Source organism: Somniosus microcephalus, chromosome 6, assembly GCF_052327205.1.
Source record: "Somniosus microcephalus isolate GS21.2 chromosome 6, FLI_Smic_1.0, whole genome shotgun sequence".
Classification (NCBI taxonomy): domain Eukaryota; kingdom Metazoa; phylum Chordata; class Chondrichthyes; order Squaliformes; family Somniosidae; genus Somniosus; species Somniosus microcephalus.
The window spans coordinates 62,635,091-62,660,316 of NC_140992.1; the positions used below are offsets into that span (position 1 = coordinate 62,635,091).

The 25,226-nt window shown below is 44.3% G+C and overlaps 1 protein-coding gene across 4 annotated transcripts in view; it reads right to left on the bottom strand.

The window, feature by feature from the left end:
• LOC147115764 (uncharacterized) overlaps positions 1-25,226 on the bottom strand; it is a 500,089-nt gene that overhangs the window by 155,605 nt on the left and 319,258 nt on the right. For all 4 annotated transcript variants that reach the window (XM_085990285.1, XM_085990282.1, XM_085990283.1 and 1 more), the window contains one exon: positions 17,202-17,342. In XM_085990285.1, the coding sequence (XP_085846411.1) occupies positions 17,202-17,342 (141 nt within the window). The remainder of the gene's footprint in view (positions 1-17,201; positions 17,343-25,226) is intronic.

Sequence of the window (25,226 nt, forward strand, 5' to 3'; positions counted from 1 at the left end):
GGCTTCGTGAGGTCCGGGAACTCGGCGAGGAGGCGGGCAAACTCGTCGGAGGCCGAGTGTGCGCTGGACAACTTCGTCGTGCTGGACCCGCTGAGGGAACACGGGAGCGAGCTGAAAGTCTCAGCGTTGATGAGACATCGGTTCTTGACGTCCACCAAAAGGCCATTGGCGCAGAGGAAGTCAGCGCCGAGAAGGGGGGTGGACACTTTTGCCGTGACAAAGTCCCAGGTGAACCGCTGCCCGCCAAAACAAAGGTGCGGATGGAACTGCCATTGGCGGCTTCGAGGACGGGGCCGTGGTTCCCCCCTTGGATGTCTATGGTTGACGCGGGCAGGACGCTCACCTGGGCACCTGTGTCGCAAAGAAAATGACGTCCGGAGTCGGTGTCCGTAATAAATAACAAACTGCCTGAACGGCCGACAGCCATAGCAGCCGATGAGTGGTTTTTCGTTTGTTTCGACGCGGGAAAACTGCACGGGGGCCGGCACTTCCTGGCTTTGGGGCTGAACTGCGCGTGGTAGAAGCAGAGGCTTGGGGGCTGCCGCCGTTGGGCTGTATCAGTGGGGGCAGGGCTCCGCGTGGCCGCGCAGTACTGTTGCCCGGCGGAGAAAAATTTGTCGGCCTCCTTGGCCAGGTCACGGAAATCGGTAATGGAAGAGTTGGCTAAAGCCGACCGTACCTGACCTGGCAGCTGTTGAAGGAACAGTTCCTTGAAGAGGAAGCGCGGCTTGTGTGTGCCCAGGAGGGCCAGCATGTGGCCCATCAGCTCCGAGGGCTTGGAGTCACCATGCCCGGGTAGAGAGAGAAGCCGGCATGCGCGCTCGGCTTCGGTGAGTCCAAAAGTTTTTAAGAGGTGCGTTTTCAGCGTTTCGAATTTGTTGAGCTCCGGGGGGTTCTCGAGCAGGCTCACGACTCTGGCCGCGGTGTCGTCCGCGGTGATGTCCCGGAGTGCAAATTGAGCCTCGGCCTGGGCAAACCAAGCGACAGCCTGTCGTTCCCAAAACTCGGGTAATTTGATGGAAACGGCGTTCGTCGCCATTTCGGATGCGGTCTTTGGAATCATCCAAAAGAGCAGCGGGGTCACCAATGTTGGAGTCGCTAGAAATCAATAGGCTGAGACTTTTGTTGCAGCAAAGGCAAAACGCTGGTTACTTTATTCACTCTCCATGAGGACTGAGGTTCTCAGCCTCGTTGCAGGGCTAGGACATCATCACGCTACCGACGCATGACATCATCATGCTACCGACGCTCTTAAAGGGATCTTGCCCCGATAACTCAACCAAGTACGTACATATAACAACATTGGCTATACGTAGTGAATTGTGTTTAGGTACATATAACCACATTGGCTATACATTGTGAATTGTGTTATTGTCCCTATGTGGTCTCCGCCACACCCTCACGTATTGGCTATGTTCCAATATATTGTGTGAATGTGAACAAGAAGCAAATACTGCACTGAAGTCATGGTAAGAAGTTATAGCGGTACAGTAAAAGGTAAATTTACTGATCCTACAGTCTCAGTGGGAGCTGCACTCAGAGGGAGCACTAGTCGAAGAATTGGGCTACAGTATTCCAGCCCTTTCTTTGATCCACATTACCTTGAAGCATGGCTCCCCGCTGAAAACACAGGATTGGTTAATTTACCCATAAATCGCTCTCAGAAAGAGTATTGCGGCAAGCCACTGCAAGATGAATGAGCATCACAGTGAGTAGCTGAGAAACTAGATTGTCCCAATGACTGATGGCAAAGCTCTGAGATATTAGCCCCAATCATCATCAGAAATAAGAATAACTTGTAAAATTGCTAAGAGATGAATTGCTGCAAGCAACTAGAAAACTGCAGCAGGAAAGAAGATCATGGAACATCCTTGAGGGCATAAGCTCATGCACGTTCCAGCAGGGACCAGTGGATAGTGGTCAGGACAAAGAACGCTGGCTGATTTTTCCCTCCTTAGACTAGAAATGCTGAGACTAGTTATAATATCCTACTGCTACCCCAACTGAGATCATCTAACTTACCACAGACCTGAGAATGAACCTCGGACCTTCCTAGTCGTTTATGGCTCAGTTGTGCAATGGCAGTGTGACATGAATCAACTGAGCGGCCTGCGGGTGGTGCTGTCCAGGGAGAGTATAAATACTCTGGCACGGGCCCAGCTTGCGCAGGACATTCTTAACAGGAACTAGTGAAGGACACAACTAGACCTCCATGTTGTAAAACAGTTGATTAAAGCTTTGTTTAACGCTTAGACCAAGTGCCTAGTAGTTTTCTTACGTCACAGTGCATTTGTCAACTCAATCTTTGTGGGAATTATTCATATGTGTTTTAAGGTTAAGAGTCATGTACAGGTCTTCCTTGATGATCTAGGCATATAGCCTAGAAAGTCCAGATTTGATTCTTAGTCTATGTTAAGTTAGTTTGGTGCTACAATTGACTTCAGTGCCCAAGGGTAGGTAGGGGTAAAAAAAAAAGCCAGACTTCTCCACTCACTACTGCTGCTCAGTGCCCATGTGTGGAAGTGAGATAAAGACAGGAAAAGGCTCCACTGTGATCACTTTCATCACTGGAATAGTCTGACAACACTCATTATCTAGGCTCACATGAATACTGGCATTTGGGCAAGGTATCGAAAGGCTTCTCATGTTCATGGAACCATATCTCAGCAAGAATCAGTGGCCTAGATTTCCAATTATAATGTTGACGGCAACCCATTAAAATTAATGAGTTACTATCAGTGTTGCAACCAGAAAATCTAGGCCTATAAGAAACAGTTGAAAAACAAAATTGTGCATATAACTTTTAATCACTTAATAAAATAGAATTTTTTAAATAGCTTTTTAAAATTATTTTACATAAAAGGCTTATATGCATCATTTCTATCTCCTGTGGCTTTTGTTCACCATAATGGTATTTATTTTGCATTTTATTTAAAAATAAAGATAAGCACCAATTTGGCAATGCAAACAGATGTGCTTAATGATATATTTCTGGAAACAACTGTCCAAAGTGGTCCACTTTTATATTGTGACTCTAGCCTTCATTTACATAATCTGAAGAATATGGTTTGGATGAATATTTTCTAATATATATTAACTTATTTTCCGTACTGGTGAATTTCCATAAGCACATTTTGTAACACAGTTCATTCTTAAAAATGCACTAATATAATTATACTGTCAAGACCTATGTAATTAAGTTAGCCGGCACAAAGGATAGTCACATCATTAAGAACTAGCTGCAGAAAGGGAAGAGTTCATTTTGTTACATAGAAACATAGAAGATAGGAGCAGGAGTAGGCCATTCAATGAGATCATGGCTGATCATCCAAACTCAGTACCCTGTCCCTGCCTTCTCCCCATATCCCTTGATCCCTTTAGCCTTAAGAAATATATCTAACTCCTTCTTGAATATATTTAATGAATTGGCCTCAACTGCCTTCTGTGGTAGAGAATTCCACAGGTTCACCACTCTCTGGGTGAAGAAATTCCTCCTCATCTCAGTCCTAAATGGCTTACCCCTTATCTTTAGACTGTGACCCCTGGTTCTGGACTCCCGCCATCGGGGACATCCTTCCTGCATCTAGTCTGTCTAGTCCTGCTGGAATTTTATAAGTTTCAATGAGAACCCCTCTCATTCTTCTAAACTCCAGCGAGTATAAGCCCAACCGACCCAATCTCTCCTCATACGTCATTGTTGGCATCATTGTTGGCGTTTCCTGGTGAATGTTGTTTGAAGTAAAGACAGCTTGACCACATAAAGTTCCGAGTTCATTTCTGGGTATGCTGTCAACTTTTGCTAGCTGGATGATGGCAGGGGAAATGTAAACTTCTGTCTTATGAAAGACCTTGGGAGAAATCTTGGAAAGTGGGGGGGGGGGGGGGTGGGGTGGGGGGGGCGCGGGCAGGGAGGGAGAACAAGCAAGTGTGTAGTGACTTTATTTGGTGAGTTGATCTTTATTTATTGAAGTTCTGGGCGATCAGTTGTGCTCTCCTTACTTTAGCAGGTGGTTGTTCTGTTCCACTTCCTCTCCTTCTAGTGCATGCTCCTTGTGCTGTGGGAATGCCCAAGTAAGATCTTCTGTGTCTCTAGACCCTGGCGAGTGAGTGTCTATATGTAGGGGCGAGGTACCTTTGGTAAGACCTCCAACCTAGCCGCTTCTGTGTTTTCATCCTCTTCATAACACTAAATAAAGGTATTCCCATTGAGAGATCTACGTCTAAAGTACAAATCAATACTTTAAGCAGAGCTGAGTAAAAGTGGCAGTAAAAGTCCTGACCATCCCAAAGTACTAAAAAGATTACTATGCAGGCAAAGAACAACCAATCTTTAGTAGTAATACACAAAATAGATCCTCAGTTTAGTATTCACCTCAGGGACAACTTTCAGCAGCTCTTATGACTATGGATATAGTGGCAGTAATTATATAAGGTGGATTTGTTACAAAGGGATTAGAGTATAAGAGTAAAGAAGTCTTACTACAATTATGCAGGGCATTGGTGAGGCCACACCTGGAGTACTGTGTACAGTTCTGGTCTCCTTACCTAAGGAAAGACATACTTGCTTTAGAGGGAGTGCAGCGAATGTTCACTAGACTGGTTCCTGGGATGAGGGGATTGCCCTATGAGGAGAGATTGAGTAGACTAGGCCTATATTCCTCAGAGTTTAGAAGAATGAGAGGTGATCTCATTGAAACATATAACATTCTTACAGGGGCTTGGCAGAGTTAATGCTGGGAAAATGTTTCCCCTGGCTGGGGAATCTAGAACACGGAGTCACAGGCTCAGAATAAGGGGTAGGCCATTTAGGACTGAGATGAGGAGAAATGTCTTCACTCAAAGGGTTATGAATCTTGGGAATTCTCTACCCCAGAGAGCTGTGGATGCTCAGTTGTTGAGTATATTCAAGACAGAGGTTGATAAACTTTTGGGAACAAAGGAATTAAGGGATATGGGGACAGTGCGGGAAGGTGGAGTTGAGGTAGAAGATCAGCCATGATCTTGTTGAATGGCGGAGCAGGCTCGAGGGGCCAAATGGCCGACTCCAGCTCCTACTTCTTATGTTCTTAAATGGAGGGCAATGGGGTGAAGGGTTAGCCATGTCCCCTTGACTACAATTAGGTATGGTGGAACAGGCCTTGAAGGGAACTGGCAGTATTTTGGGAGGGGAATGTAGGTGCAATTGTTTTGTGACAGATTTGAGTCAATAGCCTCTAAAAACATTTAATTTTGTTTACCGTCCAAATCCTCCCAAAACAGAATCCAGGCCTATATTTCTTTAACCTAGTCTGGCACTCACGGCAGAAGAGTGTAATCTTAATGGAATGACACAGCAAATCTAAAGCTGATTAGATCCGCCCCCAATAACTGATTAAGTTGAGGATTTTTAGCAAGATGCAGAAAACTGTTTCCACCCAAATAAACATAATCTTGAAGTTCAGTCTGACAGAAAATAAGTCAAAACTCAATTTCCACCCCCAAAATCCTATTTTCTGGTCGTCACAAATCAACTGGAAAATTTGCAGACATCTAGAAGGTAGCGCCCTCTGTGATGTGTGGTTTTCTACTTCTAATTGTGAATGAAAACTAAAAAAGTCGTTGCAGTGATATGTCTGATCCACTCTAAATTTACCCCGATATTCAACTTGGCAGGTCCACAGTGGTATATTTCCTACCTTTATCAGAAATGGAACCTCCCTAAAAGCACCCCATTGTGTCAAGAATACTCCTATAATCGGAGATCATATATAAGGGTAAAAAAAGAGAAAAACATTAAAATAAAGTTTTAATTTTTAGCACTTAAAAAAGCTGAAAAATTATAACTTGTATCCCTTACAAAACGGTGAACTAATTTGTTCTATGCATTTCAGTACTTACTGTAAGAAATGAACAGTGTTCAGGCAATGCTAATTTTTTTCTATGGTTAACATAACCAATTTAACTGTAAATCAGACTGGAGCACTGTAATCCAAGTATAATCTTTTCAAACGTTTTATATCCGTGCTTCAGATAGCACATTTAAATGTAGAATCTTAATCCAGTAATAAACAATTCCTCAATTATTCATATTTTTGAAGGTTGAGCATACTAATTATTGTCAGCCCAATAAACAATTTACCTGAAGAGTTGTCCATTCAAATTGTAATCATTTTGCATATAAACACCTTATAAAAGCTCTTTTTGATTAATATGATCATAGTACAGTATAATATTTTTTGACAATTTTACATTGATTCAATTGCAAAATAAAAATGTGAGCTGAGGTTTCAATATTAAAAATTATTCATTTTTGTATGCAGTTTATAGCACCTACGAGCAAAAGACATTAGGTCAAGGATTTTTAGACTTCAAGGTTCCCCTGACAGAAGCTTAATCATTCATTTATCGCAGAAATGCCAATAGTCAGGCTACATTTTGTAAGTTACAAGATTTAAAACAAAAATAACTGCAAAACCAATACTGGTCACACAAATTCAGAGGCATTAAAGCTAATGAATGGCTCTGAAAGATGGAATTTGATGCATAACTCAGTGAAATGCATTTGTGAGATCAACACGTATTTGCAGTCCATTTCTGAAACATTCTGCAGATGGCATTGTCGTCCTGCATTTGGAGCAGTGAGTGTTGACCCTTCAAATCAGAAAATTCAAGTAGATTTCTAGTCACACATCTATTAACACTTTCAGACTTATAAAGGAGCCTTTGGCTCCAAAAATAAAACAGACTATAATCGTTGGGATTATGCAGTAAATACAATGGATTGAGAAATGCTCTGTGATTCCACGCAGTTACAAATGTAAAGAAAATCACTTTTGCATATGCCATATGTTCGTAAACATTGGTAATTTTTGGAAGCTATGTTGGATACCCAAGGTCTATTAAAAATGATAGGAGCCGACAGCCACTTCCAACCAAATGTGGGAAAACTGAAGATTTGTTCCACCTCAAAATTTGGCTTCTTCATATTCTTAACAATTATTTTTCCCCTTTCCTTACTTTTGTTTCAGTTTTTCCAATTTTGGATTTTTTTTTACTGATCTTATGCTCATTAATGTGAAGTTGTAACATGATTCCACTATCGCAATTAGTGTCAGGTTCAAGTGTTTCCAGACCAGACATAGTGATTGTTAGATACAATATAAAGCTTGCGCTATTCTGCTCGAATAATTTTAACCCCTAGCCTAAGGGCATCTCAACAGCTCTTACTGAAGTCTTGTGACATTTTAATAGAGTGGCTATGGATGGGCAGGGCGAGCGCCAAATACGCCCAAAGTCATCAGTTTGAGGCCCAGACTATTTTAACTCCTGGGCCTCAGTTACATTTGAGTGGTAGGCTGCCAACGCAATTGCATCGGGGATGGGAAGTCTGCCAACATTCTGGGTGGGATTTCCAGTAGGCCTCCAGAGGCATATTTAAAGTCTAAATGCATTCTTTTAAGGGAGGTTATATTCACTGCTGCCAGATTACTCAATGAGACATTAGGAAAGTGGAGATTCTCACCAATGAGTTGCAAGGCCCACCCCCGGGTCTCTGATGCCTCTTAGTGGACTGAGGTGAGGGCAAGGAGGGATGTTGTGTTTTCCAGCAGTGGGATGACAATTGCTTAAACCTACATACATCAGGCCTGGAGGGAAGTGGTAGACATGGTCAATTCCAGGAGCATCACCCCCAGGATCTGGATTCATCTTCAGAAATGTTTCAATGACTTGACAAGAGCAGCAAGGATGAATACAGCTCTCGATTTCTCCATCTCTCTCAATAACACCTGGCAACTGTCTTTCCCCCAGTACTCAAAGCAATTCCCTCCCCTACATCACACCCTTCACCACCAATCACAAGAGCACACTAAACCACCTCCAATTCTTATTCCAAACACTCAGCTCTTACCAGGAGATTGTGTTACCAGCCTTTGTAGCTTTGATGGAAGCTTAAATAGCTTCCATCCAAACTCTGGGCTCCAACGTGTGTTTCACCTTGGAAGGACTGGTGGACCACATGGATAGGGGCTACTGATCAAGAAGGTAAGAGCCCATGGGATCCAGGGCAATTTGGCACATTGGGTCCAAAATTGGCTTAGTGGCAGGAGGCAGAGGGTGATGGTCGAAGGTTGTTTTTGTGACTGGAAGCCTGTGTCCAGTGGTGTACTGCTGGGATAGGTGCTGGGTCCCTTGCTGTTTGTAGTGTACATTAATGATTTAGATATGAATGTACGAGGTATGATCAGTAAGTTTGCAGATGACACGAAAATTGGTGGAGTGGTAAATAGCGAGGAGGGAAGCCTCAGGCTACAGGACGATACAGACAGGTTGGTCAGATGGGCAGAACAGTGGCAAATGGAATTTAACCCTGAAAACTGTGAGGTGATGCATTTTGGGAGCACTAACAAGGCAAGGCAATACACAATGAATGGCAGGACCCTAGGAAGGACAGAGGATCAGAGGGACCTTGGTGTGCATGTACATAGATCCCTGAAGGCAGCAGGACAGGTAGATAAGGTGGTTAAAAAGGCATATGGGACACAGGAAACTTTGGTTTATCCGGAGGTTGTATGTCCGGAATACTCGATCTAATGGCAAAAATCTGGAGCCGTTTTCTATAAGTTTTTTTAGTTCTCGTTCTTTTTTTTCCCAGTCAGGCACTGCAAGGTCTGTAGCTATAGCAACAGCTTCAGCTAGAGACGCTTGCAGCTGCCTCTTTAGAAGCTGTTGCTAAGCAACAGTGTTTGTTGTCAGATACGGAGATGAAAACCTCCGTATGCTTCAACATTAACTTTATATGTCCGGCAGTTTTGATAGATCGGCAACACGCCAGTCCCGTCGGTGCCGGATATCACAAAGTTTCCTGTACTTGCTTTCGTTAGCCGAGGCAGAGAATATAAGAGCAGGGAGGTTATGATGGAGCTGTACAAAACGCTAGTTAGGCCACAGCTGGAATACTGTGTGCAGTTCTGGTCGCCACACTATAGGAGGGATGTGATTGTATTGGAGAGGGTGCAGAGGAGATTCACCAGGATGTTACCTGCGCTGGAGCGCTTCAGTTATGAGGAGAGACTGGACAGGCTGGGGTTGTTTTCCTTGGAACAGAGAAGGCTGAGGGAGGACCTGATTGAGGTGTACAAAATTATCAGGGGCATAGATAGAAAGGAACTTTTCCCCTTAGTAGAGGGGTCAATAACCAGGGGGCATAGTTTCAAGGTAAGGGGCAGGAGGTTTAGAGGGGATTTGAGGAAAAACTTTTTCACCCAGAGGGTGGTTGGAATCTGGAACTCACTGCCTGACAGGGTGGTAGAGGCAGGAGCCCTCACAACATTCAAGAAGCATTTAGATGAGTACTTGAAACGCCATAGCATACAAGGCTACGGACCAAGTGCTGGAAAATGGGATTAAAATAGACAGGGCTTGATGGCCGGCGCAGACACGATGGGCCTCTTTCTGTGCTGTATAACTCTATGGGGTCGATTTTCAGTGTGCCATGAGGCAGGCTTTTAGGCGTGCGGGGGGCAAAAATCCCGAATTCGGGGGACCCAACACCATTCCGCCCAAAACCCACCTCCACGTAAGTTTCAAAGGAGGCGGGTACCCACCCCGCACTGGGACCCGCCGACCCGAGGCGGGAAGGGATTAGTGCCAATTAGTGTAGTTAACAGGCAGTTTTTAGCCTAATCCCTATTTTGAAGGGTGTCGTGTGGGATTCCCGACGGCTCCAAACCACGCCAGGTTAGAGGAGTCGGGCCGTCGGGTTGAAGGACTTGGAGGGGTCGAGATGTCGGTGTTCAGGTGAGTGATGGGTGCATGAGTGCAAAGGTAAGTGTGTTTGGTGTGTCTAAAGTGTGTAGCGATGTTTAAATTACCTGTACTTACCTTTACAGCCTTCCTTCCTCTCGGCTTCAGGAGTCCATCATTCAGCCGGCACAGAAAGCAGAATGGCCGCGAACTGTCAAAAGTGACAGCCTTCAGCTTTCAGTGCCGGCGAGATTTCTAACTGAGTCTGCGTAGAAGGACTCAGGTTAGAAGTAAGACTGTCAGTGTTTGACAGCTTCAAACAGCTGTGAAACACTGATATTTCATCTGTCAACACGTCTTGACAGATGAAATTTCAGTCTGTGATGTCACCTGTTGCCAGGTGGCCCTTGATTGGCTGCATCTCGATGGAGGCGGGACTAAAACCCAAAAGTTGTAGTCCCGCCTCCTTCCCGACTTCTGAATGAAAATCCAGCCCTATGTATGATATGGGCTTTCAATGTGTCACTCATCTCCTGTGGTCAGCTCTCCCGCAGATCAGTCGGTGCGATGAGCTGCAGCTCCAAGTGAGTGGCAGTGGCTTTGGATGCTGCCCAAACTTTCAACCATCCCACCAGGACTGTGCTGCTTTCCAGCCTCCAGAATTTATGGCCGATGGAATATTAAGAGATTGCGGGATCTGCTTGGTGCATAAAAACAGCACTTCTTGGAAGGTTTACATTCCAGTCAAGGCTCTCATTTTAATTAACAATTAAACTAATTTGTGCCTGTGTTTTGTGCTACCTAAAATAAACATTTTGGTTGATATAGAATTATCCTAGGAACACAATTGTATGAATGATGGTATCCATCAACAACAACAACTTGCATTTATATAGCGCCTTTAATGTAGTAAAATGTCTCATGGCACTTCATAGGAGTGTAATCAGACAAAATTTGACACCGAGCCAAAGAAGGAAACATTAAGACAGGTGACCAAATGCTTGGTCAAAGAGGTAGGTTTTAAAGAGTATCTTAAAGAAGGGGAGAAAGGTGGAGAGGCAGAGTGGTTTAGGGAGGAAATTCTAGAGCTTAAGTTCTAGATAACTGAAGACATGGCCGCCAATGGTGGGGCAAAGGAAGTAGTGGATGCACAAGAGGCCGGAGTTGGAGGAATGCAAATTATCGGAGGTTTGTAGGGCTGGAGTATGTTACAGAGATAGGGAGGGGCAAGGCCATGGAGGGATTGAACTATGAGGATGAGAATTTAAAAATCTAGGTGTTGTTGCACCAGGAACCAATATAGGTCAGCAAGCATAGGGGCGATCGGTGAATGGGACTTGGTATGAGTTAGGATAGGGGCAGCAGAGATTTGGATGAGCTTAAGTTTGTAGAGTGTGGAAGATGGGAGGCCGCTCAGAAGACTATTTGAGTAGTTATGAGCTAAGGCAGGGGCAGGGACAGGCAATATTACAGAGGTGGAAGTAGGCGGTCTTTGTAATGGAGAGGATATGGGGTTGGAAGCTCAACCCAGTGAAATAGGATTCCGAGATTGCGAACAGTCTGGTTCAGCCTGAGACAGTGGCCAGGGAGGGGGATGGATTCAGTGGCTAGGGAACAGAGTTTGTGGTGAGGGCCCTGTAGTGTATGTACCTTTAAGAGAGAACTACTTTTACAGCTCCTGTATACTGTAGTACCGGCAGTGACCACACCTGTATATAAGCCTTGAGCATGCCTCTGTACCCCAGTCTTGAGACTACCCTCCTCCAGTAAACACCTGTTGATTGTTAAGTTACAGCATCTGTGTGGTTATTGAAAAACATCATACTCTCAGAATCACGGATCTAACAGTGGCGACGAGTGTCGATTCGAATCTACCTGCAACTCTGCATTTCCCTTCGAGGATTCGCTCCGGGAGGGCGGTGGAAGAAAGTCGAGGCCAGAAACACGGGCGTCGACCACGAGCAACCGCCCAGTCGTCCGGCAGAGAGTGAACATCGCAGGGGAGGCTGTGGAGAGCCGGGCTTGGTTCCCCAGCCACGACGATCAGCAATAGACTGACAACAGGTACAGCGCAGACCCTTCCTGGACAGCGGCGGCTGGAGCCGACTGACGGCGGAGAGAAAGCCGAGCAGCGTCGACGGGGTAAGACAGAGGGTGAAGCGCACAGGGCGCAGCCGGGGGTTGAAAACCGAGCGGCGTTGAGGAAAAACAAAACGGAGAGAGGGTAAAGCAACAGCCGGGTTCAGGACCGAGCGGCGGAAACGGGAAAGGCGCACAAAAAAAAAAAGAACGCGCAGAGCACAGCCAGGGCTCAAGGGCTGAACAGTGTCCGCGGGGAGAAGAAGGGAGAGCACGGGAGACGCCATTGAGCCGCGGAGAAGGAAGAGCGCGGGAGACGCCATTTTTAGAAGCCGCAGCGGAGAAGAAGGGCGAGCACGGGAAGGAAGGAAAGCGCGGGAGACGCCATTTTGTGCCAGCGGAGAAGAAGGGGAAGCGCGGGAAACGCCATTTTTGACAGTTAAATCACACCCAGGGATGCCGAAGAGTGGCAGTATCTCTACATTCGACAATGAAGTCGAAGATTGGGCGACATATGTGGAACGTATTGAGGTGTACTGCAGGGCGAATGATGTGCCAGATGCTAGGAAAGCACTGGTTTTGTTAAATTCCATGGGTGCAAAAACTTATGGGTTACTGCAAAACCTAATAACCCCAGAGAAGCCGGTGAACAAGAATTTCGAAAGCATAGTAGAAATCCTACAGGACCACTTAAACCCCACACCGCTGCTGATAGCAGAACGAGTTAAGTTCCATAAAAGGAACCAACACAAAGACGAAAGCAATGCTGAGTACCTAACGGAACTGCGCAAGCTATCGAAACACTGCCAGTTTGGAGCGGGACTAGCAGATACGTTAAGGGACAAGTTTGTGTGTGGGCTGCAAAGTGAAGGAACCCAGAAACGGCTTCTATCAGAAAAGGATCCGACGCTGGACAAGGCTTTCAGTATGGCAGTATCACACGAAGCAGCCGCAAGGGGCGCTGCAGAGATACAACGGAGACCGCAAGAATATGGCACCAATGAAATGTCCTATGGAACAGGGAAGTGCTATTGCTGTGGCAGAACAACACATGACCAGAAGGATTGTTGTTTCAAGGACCAAGTGTGCAGACAGTGTGGAAAAGCAGGACACATAGCAAGAGTCTGCAGGTCTGGGAAGAAAACCAACAGTAAGAAATCTCCACAGGAGAAGTACAAAAAAGGTACACCAGCTGATGGACAGTAGTTCAGACGAACAGAAAAGTGACACAGACTCCAGAAGCAAGGAGCTGGGTTGTCTGAAACTACATAAGGTAACCAAAATGGAGGATCACCAGACTATCTGGGTTACACTCAAGATAGACGGAGTCCAAGTGAAAATGGAATTGGACACAGGACCAGCCCTAACAGTCATAAACCAAAGGGACTACAAAGCGGCTATTTTCACATATACCCTTGAAAGCTACAGAGATTGTCTTGAAGACGTACACGGGGCAGAAAGTCTACCCCAAAGGAAAAATAAGGGTGAAAGTGATATATAAAGGCCAGGAAATACCTAAAATGGATATATATGTATTGCCAGATGGAGGACCACCACTGCTAGGACGTAAATGGATCCGGAAGATACAATTAGATTGGCATTCCATACAGGCACTGAAGGTTGAGGCCAAAAAGAATGACGACGTCACACCTGGACGACTGTCAAAAATGCTAACTGACGCAAAAGAAGTGTTCCAGGAGGGACTCGGAACACTAAAAGGCATAACAGCAACGATTAAAATAGAGGAAAATGCAAGCCCAAAGTTTCTTAAGGCCAGGCCAGTGCCTTATGCGATCAGACCAGCAGTCGAAGCAGAGCTGGAAGGGTTGGAATGTTCAGGAGTACTGTCCAAAGTAGACTGGAGCGAGTGGGCTACACCCATCGTTCCTGTAATGAAGAGGTCGTTGAGTAATATGCCTGGGAACCAAAGAAGGTCCGCATCTGTGGGGATTTTAAGGTGACAGTGAACCCAGTCCTTCACATGGTACAATATCCGCTCCCACGAATTGAGGATATTTTTGCCTCGCTATCTGGAGGTAAACGCTTCACCAAAATTGATCTAGCCCAGGCGTACTTGCAAATGGAGGTAGAAGAAGCCTCGAAACAATACCTTACGATTAACACTCATAAAGGTCTTTATCAATAAAACCGGTTGGTGTTCGGGGTAGCATCGGCTCCGGCTATTTGGCAAAGGGCGATGGATCAAGTCCTGCAAGGGATTCCAGGGACCCAGTGTTATTTGGACAACATCCTGGTCACGGGCGAAAATGACAGTGATCACCTCGCCAACTTGGAGAAGGTGCTCACCAGATTAAAGGAATATGGGCTACGAGCTAATCGCCACAAGTGCGAGTTTTTCCAGAAGCAGATCTCGTATTGTGGCCACGTCATCGATGAAGAGGGGTTACATAAGTCCCCTGAAAAGATTGAGGCAGTAGTCAAGGCTCCAGCACCGGAAAATGTGTCACAACTGAGGTCGTTCCTCAGGCTGGTAAACTACTACCATAAGTTCTTACCAAATTTGTCCACGGTATTACACCCACTGAACACCCTACTGCGAACAGGGGTACCATGGAAGTGGAATGACGAACGTAGACGAGCTTTCCAGAAGTGTAAAGAATTGATCACATCAAAAGAGGTGTTGGCCCATTTCAACCCAGCACTACCAATTCGTTTGTCATGTGATGCATCACCCTATGGTATTGGAGCGGTGCTGTCGCACAAATTCCCAGATGGGTTGGAGAGGCCAGTAGCCTCTGCATCTCGGTCACTAACCTCAGCCAAGCGCAACTATGCCCAGATTGACAGGGAGGCCCTCAGCCTAGTATGGGGAGTAAAAAAATTCAACCACTATCTGCATGGGCAGAAGTTCACCTTGCTGACTGACCACCAACCACTTGTCTCCATCTTTAGTCCTAAGAAGGGCGTTCCAGTGATGACGGCACAACGGTTACAAAGATGGTCCCTGTTTCTAGGGGCGAATCAATATGAAATAGAATATAAAGGCACGAAACAGCATGGAAACACTGATGGGCTATCGCGCCTGCCACTGCCTACTGTGGAGGAAGCACCAGCAGTGGACCCTATCGAGATATTTTATTCATCAAAAATTGAACGATTGCCAGTAACGAACGTGGATATAGAGAAGGAGACCCGCAATGATCCGACGCAGTCTCGGGTATATGATTTGACGGTGAGGGGATGGCCAACACATGGCGACTCACTGTTGCCAGCATTCTCATCCAGAAGAGAACAGCTGTCAGTATGCCAGGGGACAGTGATGTGTGGATCTAGAGTGGTGATTCCACCCAAGTTAAGGGAGAGATTGCTAAATGAGCTACATGAAGGTCATCTGGGGGGAGTGAAAATGAAAAGCCTTGCTAGGGCTTATGTGTGGTGGCCGGGAATTGATCAACAAATCGAAGACCTAACCAAGAGCTGCTCAGGATGCCAGAAGGTCCAAAATGCACCACCACATGCCCCTCTACACCCATGGGAGTGGCCCTCCTCTCCATGGCAACGGGTGCATATTGATTTTGCTGGTCCATTCATGGACTCAATGTTCTTAATAGCAGTGGATGCTCATTCGAAGTGGCCTGAGGTGATAAAAATGTCCTCAACCACTACAGAGAAAACGATTGCAGTCCTACGGACCATATTTGCCAGAAACGGCTTGCCAGAGCAGATTTGCTCTGATAATGGACCACAGTTTGTGTCTGAAGAGTTTCGAAAATTTATAAGAAGGAATGGGGTAAGGCATTACACATCCGCCCCGTATCATCCAGCCACAAATGGATTGGCTGAGAGGTTCGTACAAACCTTTAAGAAGGCGATAAAGGCCATGTGCGACGATGAAATTCCACTACAGCATAAGGTGGACAATTTCTTATTAGCCTACCGAAACACGAAACATGCAGTTACCAACCAGACCCCGGCCATGATGTTCTTTAACCGAAGGTTGCGATCTCATCTGGACTTGCTTAGACCAAATGTGCGAAGAAATGTTGAGGATAAACAATTCCAGCACATCAATGAGAAGCCGACAAGGAGCTTCAATTTAGGACAACCAGTCTTGGCCCGTGACTACCGAACAGAGAAATGGCAACCCGGAACGATATGCACACGGCAGGGGCCATTAGTGTACACAGTGGATGTCGGCGAGAACATTGTGAGACGCCACGTTGATCAGATCTTAGCGTCACAGGAACAAGTCAACCCCATGTCTTGCGTACCTGGGGATGAACCCGACATACCGGTAGCATCTACCTCCGAACCAGTAGCAGTGGAACCCGATGAACTAACCGATAAAAAGGGGCCAGAATCGCCTCCGCATCAAGAACAAGAACCTCAGGAAAGGCGCTATCCCGAAAGGATCAGGAAGCCGCCCCAAAGACTGAATCTATAAATGGACTATTGTTGTTTAATGTACATGTTAAAGTGTTAATTGTTATTTGAATATTATGGGTACTACTAATCTAAAAGGGGAGGAATTGTAGTGTATGTACCTTTAAGAGAGAACTACTTTTACAGCTCCTGTATACTTTAGTACCGGCAGTGACCACACCTGTATAGAAGCCTTGAGCATGCCTCTGTACCCCAGTCTTGAGACTACCCTCCTCCAGTAAACACCTGTTGATTGTTAAGTTACAGCATCCGTGTGGTTATTGAAAAACATCATACTCTCAGAATCACGGATCTAACAGGCCCAAGGCAATGTCTTCAGTCTTCCCAATGTATAATTGTAGGAAATTTCTGCTCATCCAGGACTGGATGTTGGACAAACAGTCTGACAACACAAAGGCAGTGGCGGGGTCAAGAGTGATGCTGGTGAGGTAGAGCTGGGAGTTGTGTTTTCAGATGATGTCGCTGAGGCAAAGCATGTCGATAAAATATTTTAACACCTCGATTTCCAATTCAGATACACAATAAACATTTTAATGAACAACCTTTTATGGGAAAAGTACAAATTCTAATATATTGAAGTAAAGGTAAGTAACTAAAATGCTTTGTCTTAGATGTGCTCGCTCTGATCTTTATTTATTTATATAAAGTACTTAAAAAATGAATTTGAAGGATTCCAAAACATTTTCTGGGCGCTAATAAATATCTATACGAAGAAATTAAGAGAAAATGGTCCTGTAAGCCTTGTGTGCCATCTCCACCACGCGGCAATTAAAAAAAACAGTATCCAACAGGTTTTAGCTATTATTAAAAATATCTGTAGTTGAAGATATGCAAAGGTGCTTCTTTCTTATTTTTTCATACTTGTCGCAGCCACTCAAAATTACCTTGTTACTATATCATATTTGACAGAAAATAAACAGCAAATGTTGTTGTAAAATAATATACGCTAACTATTGACAATTATTAGTACAAGATAAATATTGTAGATTACTCACGCTTCCAAAGATATATTAGAGTAGATGATTATGTAGCCAGGTACCATCTGATGTGTGACAGGCACGCTGGTGTTCAAGCCTCCGTCAAATAGAACTTTCCGCACAGACGTCTGGGGAACAATGTCCAATACAGCCCAACACCTACAAAAGAGAGGTAATAGAGATGAATTCACTAATCTAAAGTTGTTTAGTTTTGCTACAAACACCTCAAACACCAAATGCAAAGACCTAATGATTCAGACTATCTGTGCTGCTGCCTCCATTGCTTTGAGTCCATTTTGCATGCATTATCAGGCACTATCAAATTTAAGCCCAAAGCCTCGAGAGAAACAGCTGGAAATGGAAGGTAACAGAAGAAGGGGAGGAGACAGCAAATTGAGAAGAGAGTTGAGAGTATTGAGAGACAGAAGAGAGTTAAAGAGACAGGGATAAGAGAGGAGTTTGAGAGAGTGAAGGGGTTGAATGGGGGGGGGGGTGTTGAGAGAGAGTCTGTATGAGTGAGAGAGAGCAAGGGTTGAGTGAAAGATATTTGGTTGAGAGAATGAAAAAGGTATGCGAGACAGAAGAGGATGTGTGAAGGAGGGGTGAGAGAGTGAAGGGAGATTGAGTGAAGAGGGGGATGAGAGATAGAGGGAGGTGGTTGAGTGAGAGTGAAAGAAAGAAGGCACTGAGAGTGTATGAGTGGAGAGCAGCGGTGCTGAGAGAGGGAGTTGAGAGAAGGAAGTTAAGAGAAAGGGGTTAAGAAAGAGAAGGTGCAGTGTAATTACAATTATAAATTCCATTATAAATGTGACCAGAATTTATAATTGAAATAATGATAGAATGTAATGATTCCTGTCCTCTACCCCCACTTCACCTGAACATAGAAACATAGAAGATAGGAGCAGGCCATTCAGCCCCTCGAGCCTGCTCCGCCATTCGATGAGATCATGGCTGATCATCTAAATTCAGTACCCCGTATCTGCCTTCTCCCCATATCCCTTGATACCTTTAGCTCTAAGAAATATATCTAACTCCTTCTTGAATATATTTAAAGACTTGGCCTCAGCCGCCTTCTGTGGTAGAGAATTCCACAGGTTCACCACTCTCTGGGTGAAGAAATTCTTCCTCATCTCTGTCCTAAATGGCTTACCCCTTATCCTTAGACTATGACCCCTGGTTCTGGACTCTCCGACCATCGGGAACATTCTACCTGCATCTAGTTTGTCCAGACCTGTCAGAATTTTGTACGTTTCGATGAGATCCCCTCTCACTCTTCTAAACTCCAGCGAGTAGAAGCCCAATCGACCCAATCTCTCCTCATACGTCATTCCTGCCATCCCAGGGATCAGCCTTGTGAATCTTCGCTGAACTCCTTCCATGGCAAGAACATCCTTCCTCAGATAAGGCGACCAAAACTGCACACAGTACTCAAGGTGTGGTCTCACCAAGGCCCTGTACAACTGCAGCAGGACATCCTTGCTCCTGTACTCAAACCCTTTCGCTATGAAGGCCAACATACCATTTGCCTTCTTCACTGCCTGCTGCACCTGCATGCTTACCTTCAGCAACTGGTGCACAAGGTGCACAAGATTACAATTGGTCTCGAGTCCCTCTGTGCAACGCCACAGGAGACAAACTAGTAAGAATCTTACATATGCACACCTTTCCTGTCATCTTTTTCCACTGTAAATTCCTATGCCCACATTCAAAATGAAAACATCTGCATGCCCTGGTCCAATCATCCCCTGTTCTCAACTGCCATTTCAACTGAATGTTACACTTGGTATTGGCTCCCCACCTGCAATGCCACGAGAGACTGGCTAGTGTCATTGTGGTCCTTTTAAGGCTTTTAACTTCCCTTTTTGTCCCATTTTGTTGAGTGACAAATGTTTCTACCAAAATAATTTTTTTCTCAAAGAAAATATTAACAAGACTTTAAATGTAATATTCACAGGTGACAATTTGTAAGTGTATCAACACTACTATTAAACAGCCGCCAAATGTTTTTTGTTAAAAAATAAAGTGTACTTATTACAAAATGAATTCCTTCAGAACCAGATGTCAATAGGTATGATCATTTACTAGATGGGATCATAATAAAGGCATCAAATCTATGAGTATATGTGTGGTAGTACAGAACAGGGAAGCAACACTACCTTTATTAAGATGAAACTTTGCTATGATTGTACTGGGTGACAATTTTACCCTCTTTCTCATTGATTTGTTTCAGGAAATAACAATTTGAGCGGTTCAGGCACCATGTTTGATGGATCAATCTTAATTAAACACTAGAACCAAGCTTAGATCCCTGATTCTCTACTGTTATTTTTGTGACATAGTTAATTAGGGTCGACTATTATCTCCAGAGAGGCACAGAATAATTGGATGTGGTTTGTGTCAAGTTTTTGCTTTGAAAAATGAAAAAGTACTTACTCTTGCTTTATTTCTGGAAGTTGAATTATATTACAATATTTAATTGGTGGACAATTACAACTCATGATCATAATCAACAGATTTAAAGACCATCACAATAATTTCCCTGGATTTTTAAGTATTGCGGACATTCTAGGCTGCAGCAGGTAACATTAGCAACATTAGTCAAACAGCTGTGCATGCCTGCATCAAGCAGATGACAGATGCACTGGTCGCCATAGTCAATGACTTCATCTCTTCCCTATGGAAGACAGGACTTTGGTCGAAGCAGGCGCCTTGTTGTACCATGCCTCAGTTGTTCTTGCAACTCTGAGGGGTCATGACCATGGTAGTAAGGGACACATTGGTCTCGATTTTTACTGAGCCGTGGAGTTGGGCTTGGAGGCGTGCGGGGGGTTAAAATCCCGAAATCAGGGGTCCCGACCCCTCCCCGCACCCAAACCCGCCTCCATGCCTGTTTCAGAGGAGGCGGGTACCCGCCCCGCAGTGGGACCCGCCTACCCGAGGCAGAAAGGGATTAGTGCCAATTAACTGCCTGTTAACAGGCAGTTTTTAGCCTAATCCCTATTTTTGATGTTGAAGTGTGGGATTCCCGACGGCTCCAAATCACGCCAAGTTAGAGGAGTCGGACTGTCGGGTTGAAGGACTTGGAGGGGTCAAGATGTCGGTGTTCAGGTGAGTGATGTGTGCATGAGTGCAAAGGTAAGTGTGTTTGGTGTGTCTAAAGTGATTAAATAAGTTTTACATACCTTCTCTTACCTTTTCAGCCTTCCTTCCTTTAGGTTCCAGGAGTCCCTCATCTCACCGGCACAGAAAGCAGAATGGCTGCGAACTGTCAAAAGTGGCAGCCTGCAGCTTTCTGTGCAGGAGAGATTTCTAACTGAGTCTGTGGAGAAGGACTCAGGTTAGAAGTAAGACTGTCAGTGTTTGACAGCTTCAAACAGCTGTGAAACGCTGCTATTTCATCTGTCAAAACGTCTTGACAGATGAAATTTCAGTCTGTGATGTCACCTGTTGCCGGGTGGCCCTTAATTGGCCTGCTGAGCCCGTTGAGCGGGCTCAACAAGGTCAATCAAGTTAAAATCGCGTAGATTGGCTGCATCAATATGGAGGCGGGACTACAACCACGAAGTTGTAGTCCCACCTCCAACCCGACTCCTGAGTTAAATTCCCCCCCATTATGTCACCCAAAAGACAATCTGATTGCTTCAGATTCTTCCTTGAAAAGATCAAGGAGGGCAGAATGTATGGCTGTATTATGCTGCTGCCTGACATTAATACCAAACTGAATGAATTCCCCTGCAGGGACTTGATGAATATATGCCTGAACAGTACTTTGAGTGATATTGAGTACACTAACCTAGTGGTTATGGTACTGGACTAGAGTTCAGATCCTACCTCTGGCAAGTTGTGAACTTTAAGGGCTAGCAACCCTAAGCTGCTGGACTGTTGTAAAGTTCCAAGTGGTTCACTAACATTTTTCAGAGAACAGAGCCTTTCACCCCTACATGGTTTGTCTTACATGTGAGTTCAGTCTCACAGTATGTGACTGACTCTGAATGCCCTCAAGAGAACTAGGAGCAGGGAATTAATATTGCATTACCAGTGTTGCCCATGCCCTAAGAACAAATATAGAAAAAACAATTACACAGAGCAGTGCCATAAAAGTTCAATGCTGTTATGTGTACGAGGCCTGGTGGATGATATTAGCTTCAGGTCTTAATACAAAAGGTGGCACAGCTCTCCCATGGCCTTTTTGATGAATCAAACCTTTCCCATGCAGCACTCCTCACTAGGGTCTCCAGAAAACCTGTGTGCCACAAATTTCTTAAATGTTACCTCACCCTGATATCACAGGCCATTAGGCTGTTTGAGACAAAGTTAGCTCTGTCCAGGTGACAAGCAAAAAAAACCCACTCCAAAACCTCTTTTGTAACTCCAATAATTACTCCTCAAAATGTCTTCACATTGCAGGCTCAAAGTAAAGCACTTCTGCCAGTACCACCTGATACTGGCAATAGGTACACTTCTTTTAACTTGTTAATTACCCTTGGTGAACTGGGGACGCAAGTCATGGAGTTTGGGCACTTCATCGCTGGTCATCCTCATTGTAATAAAAATTAATGGACATCCAGTAGCATTGGAGAGCGCACACATGGAAGGCCCAAGGCCTTGATAGAAACACCAGCCCAGTCATTAAGGGACAGAAACCTAACAGAAGTGGGTCTGCCCAACAAAACTGCCACACTCGAATTATGCCTGGAATTTGCTGCAAGTTGTGTGTAAATTCAGGGCCATGGTCTCTCCCGCAAACACTTTCCTCACCCTCTTAATGACAATTCTAAATTTATGACCCCTTATCACAACTATCCAACCAGAGGAAATACTGCAATTTTCAAGTACAAATGGGTACAGCGTGTGCTAACAGTCTCTGCCCATTTGCACCAGGTCGTGAGGGGCCTATCCAGCAGTCCTTAAAGGGACCACTGGAGGTATCTTCAAAAAGAGCCTGGAACATTTTTTGGAGGAATACTACATCCTACTGTCGGCCGCTGAGTAACCTCCGATGCGCCTCACCCGACCCTCACCCCCAACCCCCCCCACCCCCCCGACTGCTGACTTCCAGTTCGCCGGTACATTTCCGGCCCCCCAGCCTGGCAAGCTGCTCACTAGCGCTCATTGAGCACTGGGAAGCTTCCCAATTATATTCCAATGAGGCCCAAACCTGAAAATGGTTTGGGCTTCCCACTGAATCTATCGAGCAGGCGCAATGGATGCACCGACAACTATGTACCCATTTTGGGTGAATGTTGAAAACTGCCACATCTTTGTCTAAACCTTATCAAAGCACTTTATAATTTTAAAAACCTTTATTAAGTCTTCTCTTAGCCTTTTCTGTTCTAAAGGAAATAGTCCCAGTATCTTAGATCACGACATCCGTGTTCAAAATGTTATTTTATAGTTACACTAACTTCTGCATTACAACCAGTATAATTTTTTTACAAAAATATATTTACTACAGCATCAGTGTTAAAGTACCATTTTACATTGAACACTATGTAGAAGTTAGATAGATTTAGTAGCTCATTCTACCTACATAACTTGGACCATTAGTATGGTGCTATTCATTCCAGATGCACATAAGGGAAGATGATTTTCATCTGTATAGACTTCGGATAAAGATCAACATTTATTTTATACTTTTATACATTTTGAGCTGTATGTAAAAGTTAATAAGGGAAAATTGTAAATTGATGAAAATTGTGTTAAGTGTATTTTGCATTTATAGGGAAGATTTCCAGTGCAATGATTCATTGCACCCGAGTACAGACCCAGGAACATCTCTCTTTATATGTTTAGGATTTACGTTGGGAACACTACGAGTTGGGTTTTTAACTTTCCACCTGGGCGTAATACTGGCAGTGTAGATCAGTCATCCAATATAGAAAACACCCAATTTTCATTTTTCATCGATTTCCAGATGGCAAGTTGAAAATCTTTCCCTATATGTTGGATAATACATGTGTTGACGGTTTAATTACATCTTTACTGTAATTAAATTGGAACTTTAATTCCCAGTGAAATGTATTGTTGTTTGTTGGGATCTCCATTCGCAAATATTTTTTGTACAGAGAACAATTCATCGGCTAGTTATTGAATTGTATAAAGGGAATATGTGAGTGGGCTTCACTTCATCTCTAATTTAGGTTGAGCATGTAGATATGGGATAAATGAAGAGCCATTAATAGAGAAGAGGTGCTACAGTCTTTTTTGGATGGGGAGAGAACAGCTATTTTGTTCAAGAAGCCCTTTAATTGCATTTTTCATGTGCTTTTCTCCTTGAATTCATTACCCAATATATCAAGGCTATGTCTAAAATAGATTACTCCTGAAAGCCCTGAAGTACAAGACTAATCTGCAGCATTTCCAGTTGTTTGCTTCTGCTGTTGATATTCCTGCCAAACCTCTTCAATGCTTCGGTCAGAAAGTTTTGATACTTTTTGGCACCATTAAATTTCAAGAGCTGACAGCTGCTCCATCAGTAATAAATTAACCAATTGGGTTCGAAGTAAACAAGGATCAATGCAGAACCTACATTTAGGGCGAAGCAAAAGTCCAGTCATTGTTATGGATTTTATAGGTTTTTTTCAGCAAGACTCTAAACCGTGGATTTAATCTTCTTCTCTGACTGATAGCCTAGCTAAAGTGAAAATAAGACAGTGTGCAAAAGGGATGGAGTTAGGGGAAAGTACTAAGAGATGTTTAATAAAGGGGTTGCATAAAAGGCCAGAGTCAAGAGGAATGGAGGGTTCGGGTAGGGGGTGGTTTTAGGGCTGCAGGAGGTTCCATAGGATAGGGAACATGAGGACATGAAAGGATTTAAACAAAAGGATTAGGATTTTAAATCAGAGGCGTTGAGGGGCCGGAGCCAATGTAGATTAGCGAGCACAGGGATGGTGTGTGACTGGAATATGGTGTGGGTTAGGATATAGGCATCAGAGTTTCGGATGAGCTGAAGTTTACAGAGGTTGCAGGATGGGGGGCCAGCTAGCAGAGAATAGGAATAGTTAAGTGTGGAGGTGATAAAGGCATGGATGAAGGTTTCAGTGGCAGATGGGCTAAGCAGGGGCAGAGGCAGGCAATGTTATGGAGGTGGAAGTACGCTGTTTTTGCGATAAGAGTGTATATGGGGCTGGAACATCGGTTCGGGGTTGAAAAGGATGCTGAGATTGTGAACAGCCTGGTTCAGTCTGAGACAATAGCCAGAGAGGTGGATGGAATTGGTGACAAGAGTAGAATTTATGAACTGGGGTGGAGGACGAATGCACTACATACCTGTCCAATCAAGGTGATGGGCTGACCAGAGCTCCCTCCCAGGATGCTACATAATATTCAATAGAAACAGTGCCTTTTAGGGAGATGAGGTTTCATTGTTACTTTGGAAAAATCCCAACTGCAACCAGTGCAGAACGAATTGCTCCTATAGGTCTAGATTCTAACTACTCAAGGCAGATGCCCTCCTATAACTCTGTAGCTCGGATTCTCTGACCTGTGCTTGCTGCTAGTGAGGCTGAGCACTGGCAGTGGAGCCTCAAAAATGTAACTGTTTTAAATACAGTTATTGTATTTTGTTTTAAAAAGCTATTGATTTTGAGAACAGTTTTGCTTAAGAATTATTCTGTATATTTATCTTTAGAACACATTTAATTTTCAACAGTGTCAGCATATTATTATTCCAAACACAAAGGCACAAAATACAGTACTTGGAAAGTGATTGACTACAAAATGTAAAACTAACACTCATAATCATTATCTTGACAAATTAGATTTTCCGGTTCCTCTGTAGAGCTGATATATGTAATAATAAATATCTAATGGAAGGTGAGTGCTGCTGGAAACAATCCAGCCTTTTTGTTGTTTTGTAACTAGAGGACTCATCCATCACACTTACACAAACCTTTTAGTTAAAGTAAACCATCAATCTGGAAAATTTTCAAATTGACCTCCCATCACAAAGATAAGATTATCCACTGATCTATGCTCCATGTAACTTAATATGAGCACAAAAAAAAAATCACCATCAGACCTAATTAGAATCTATATTTAATA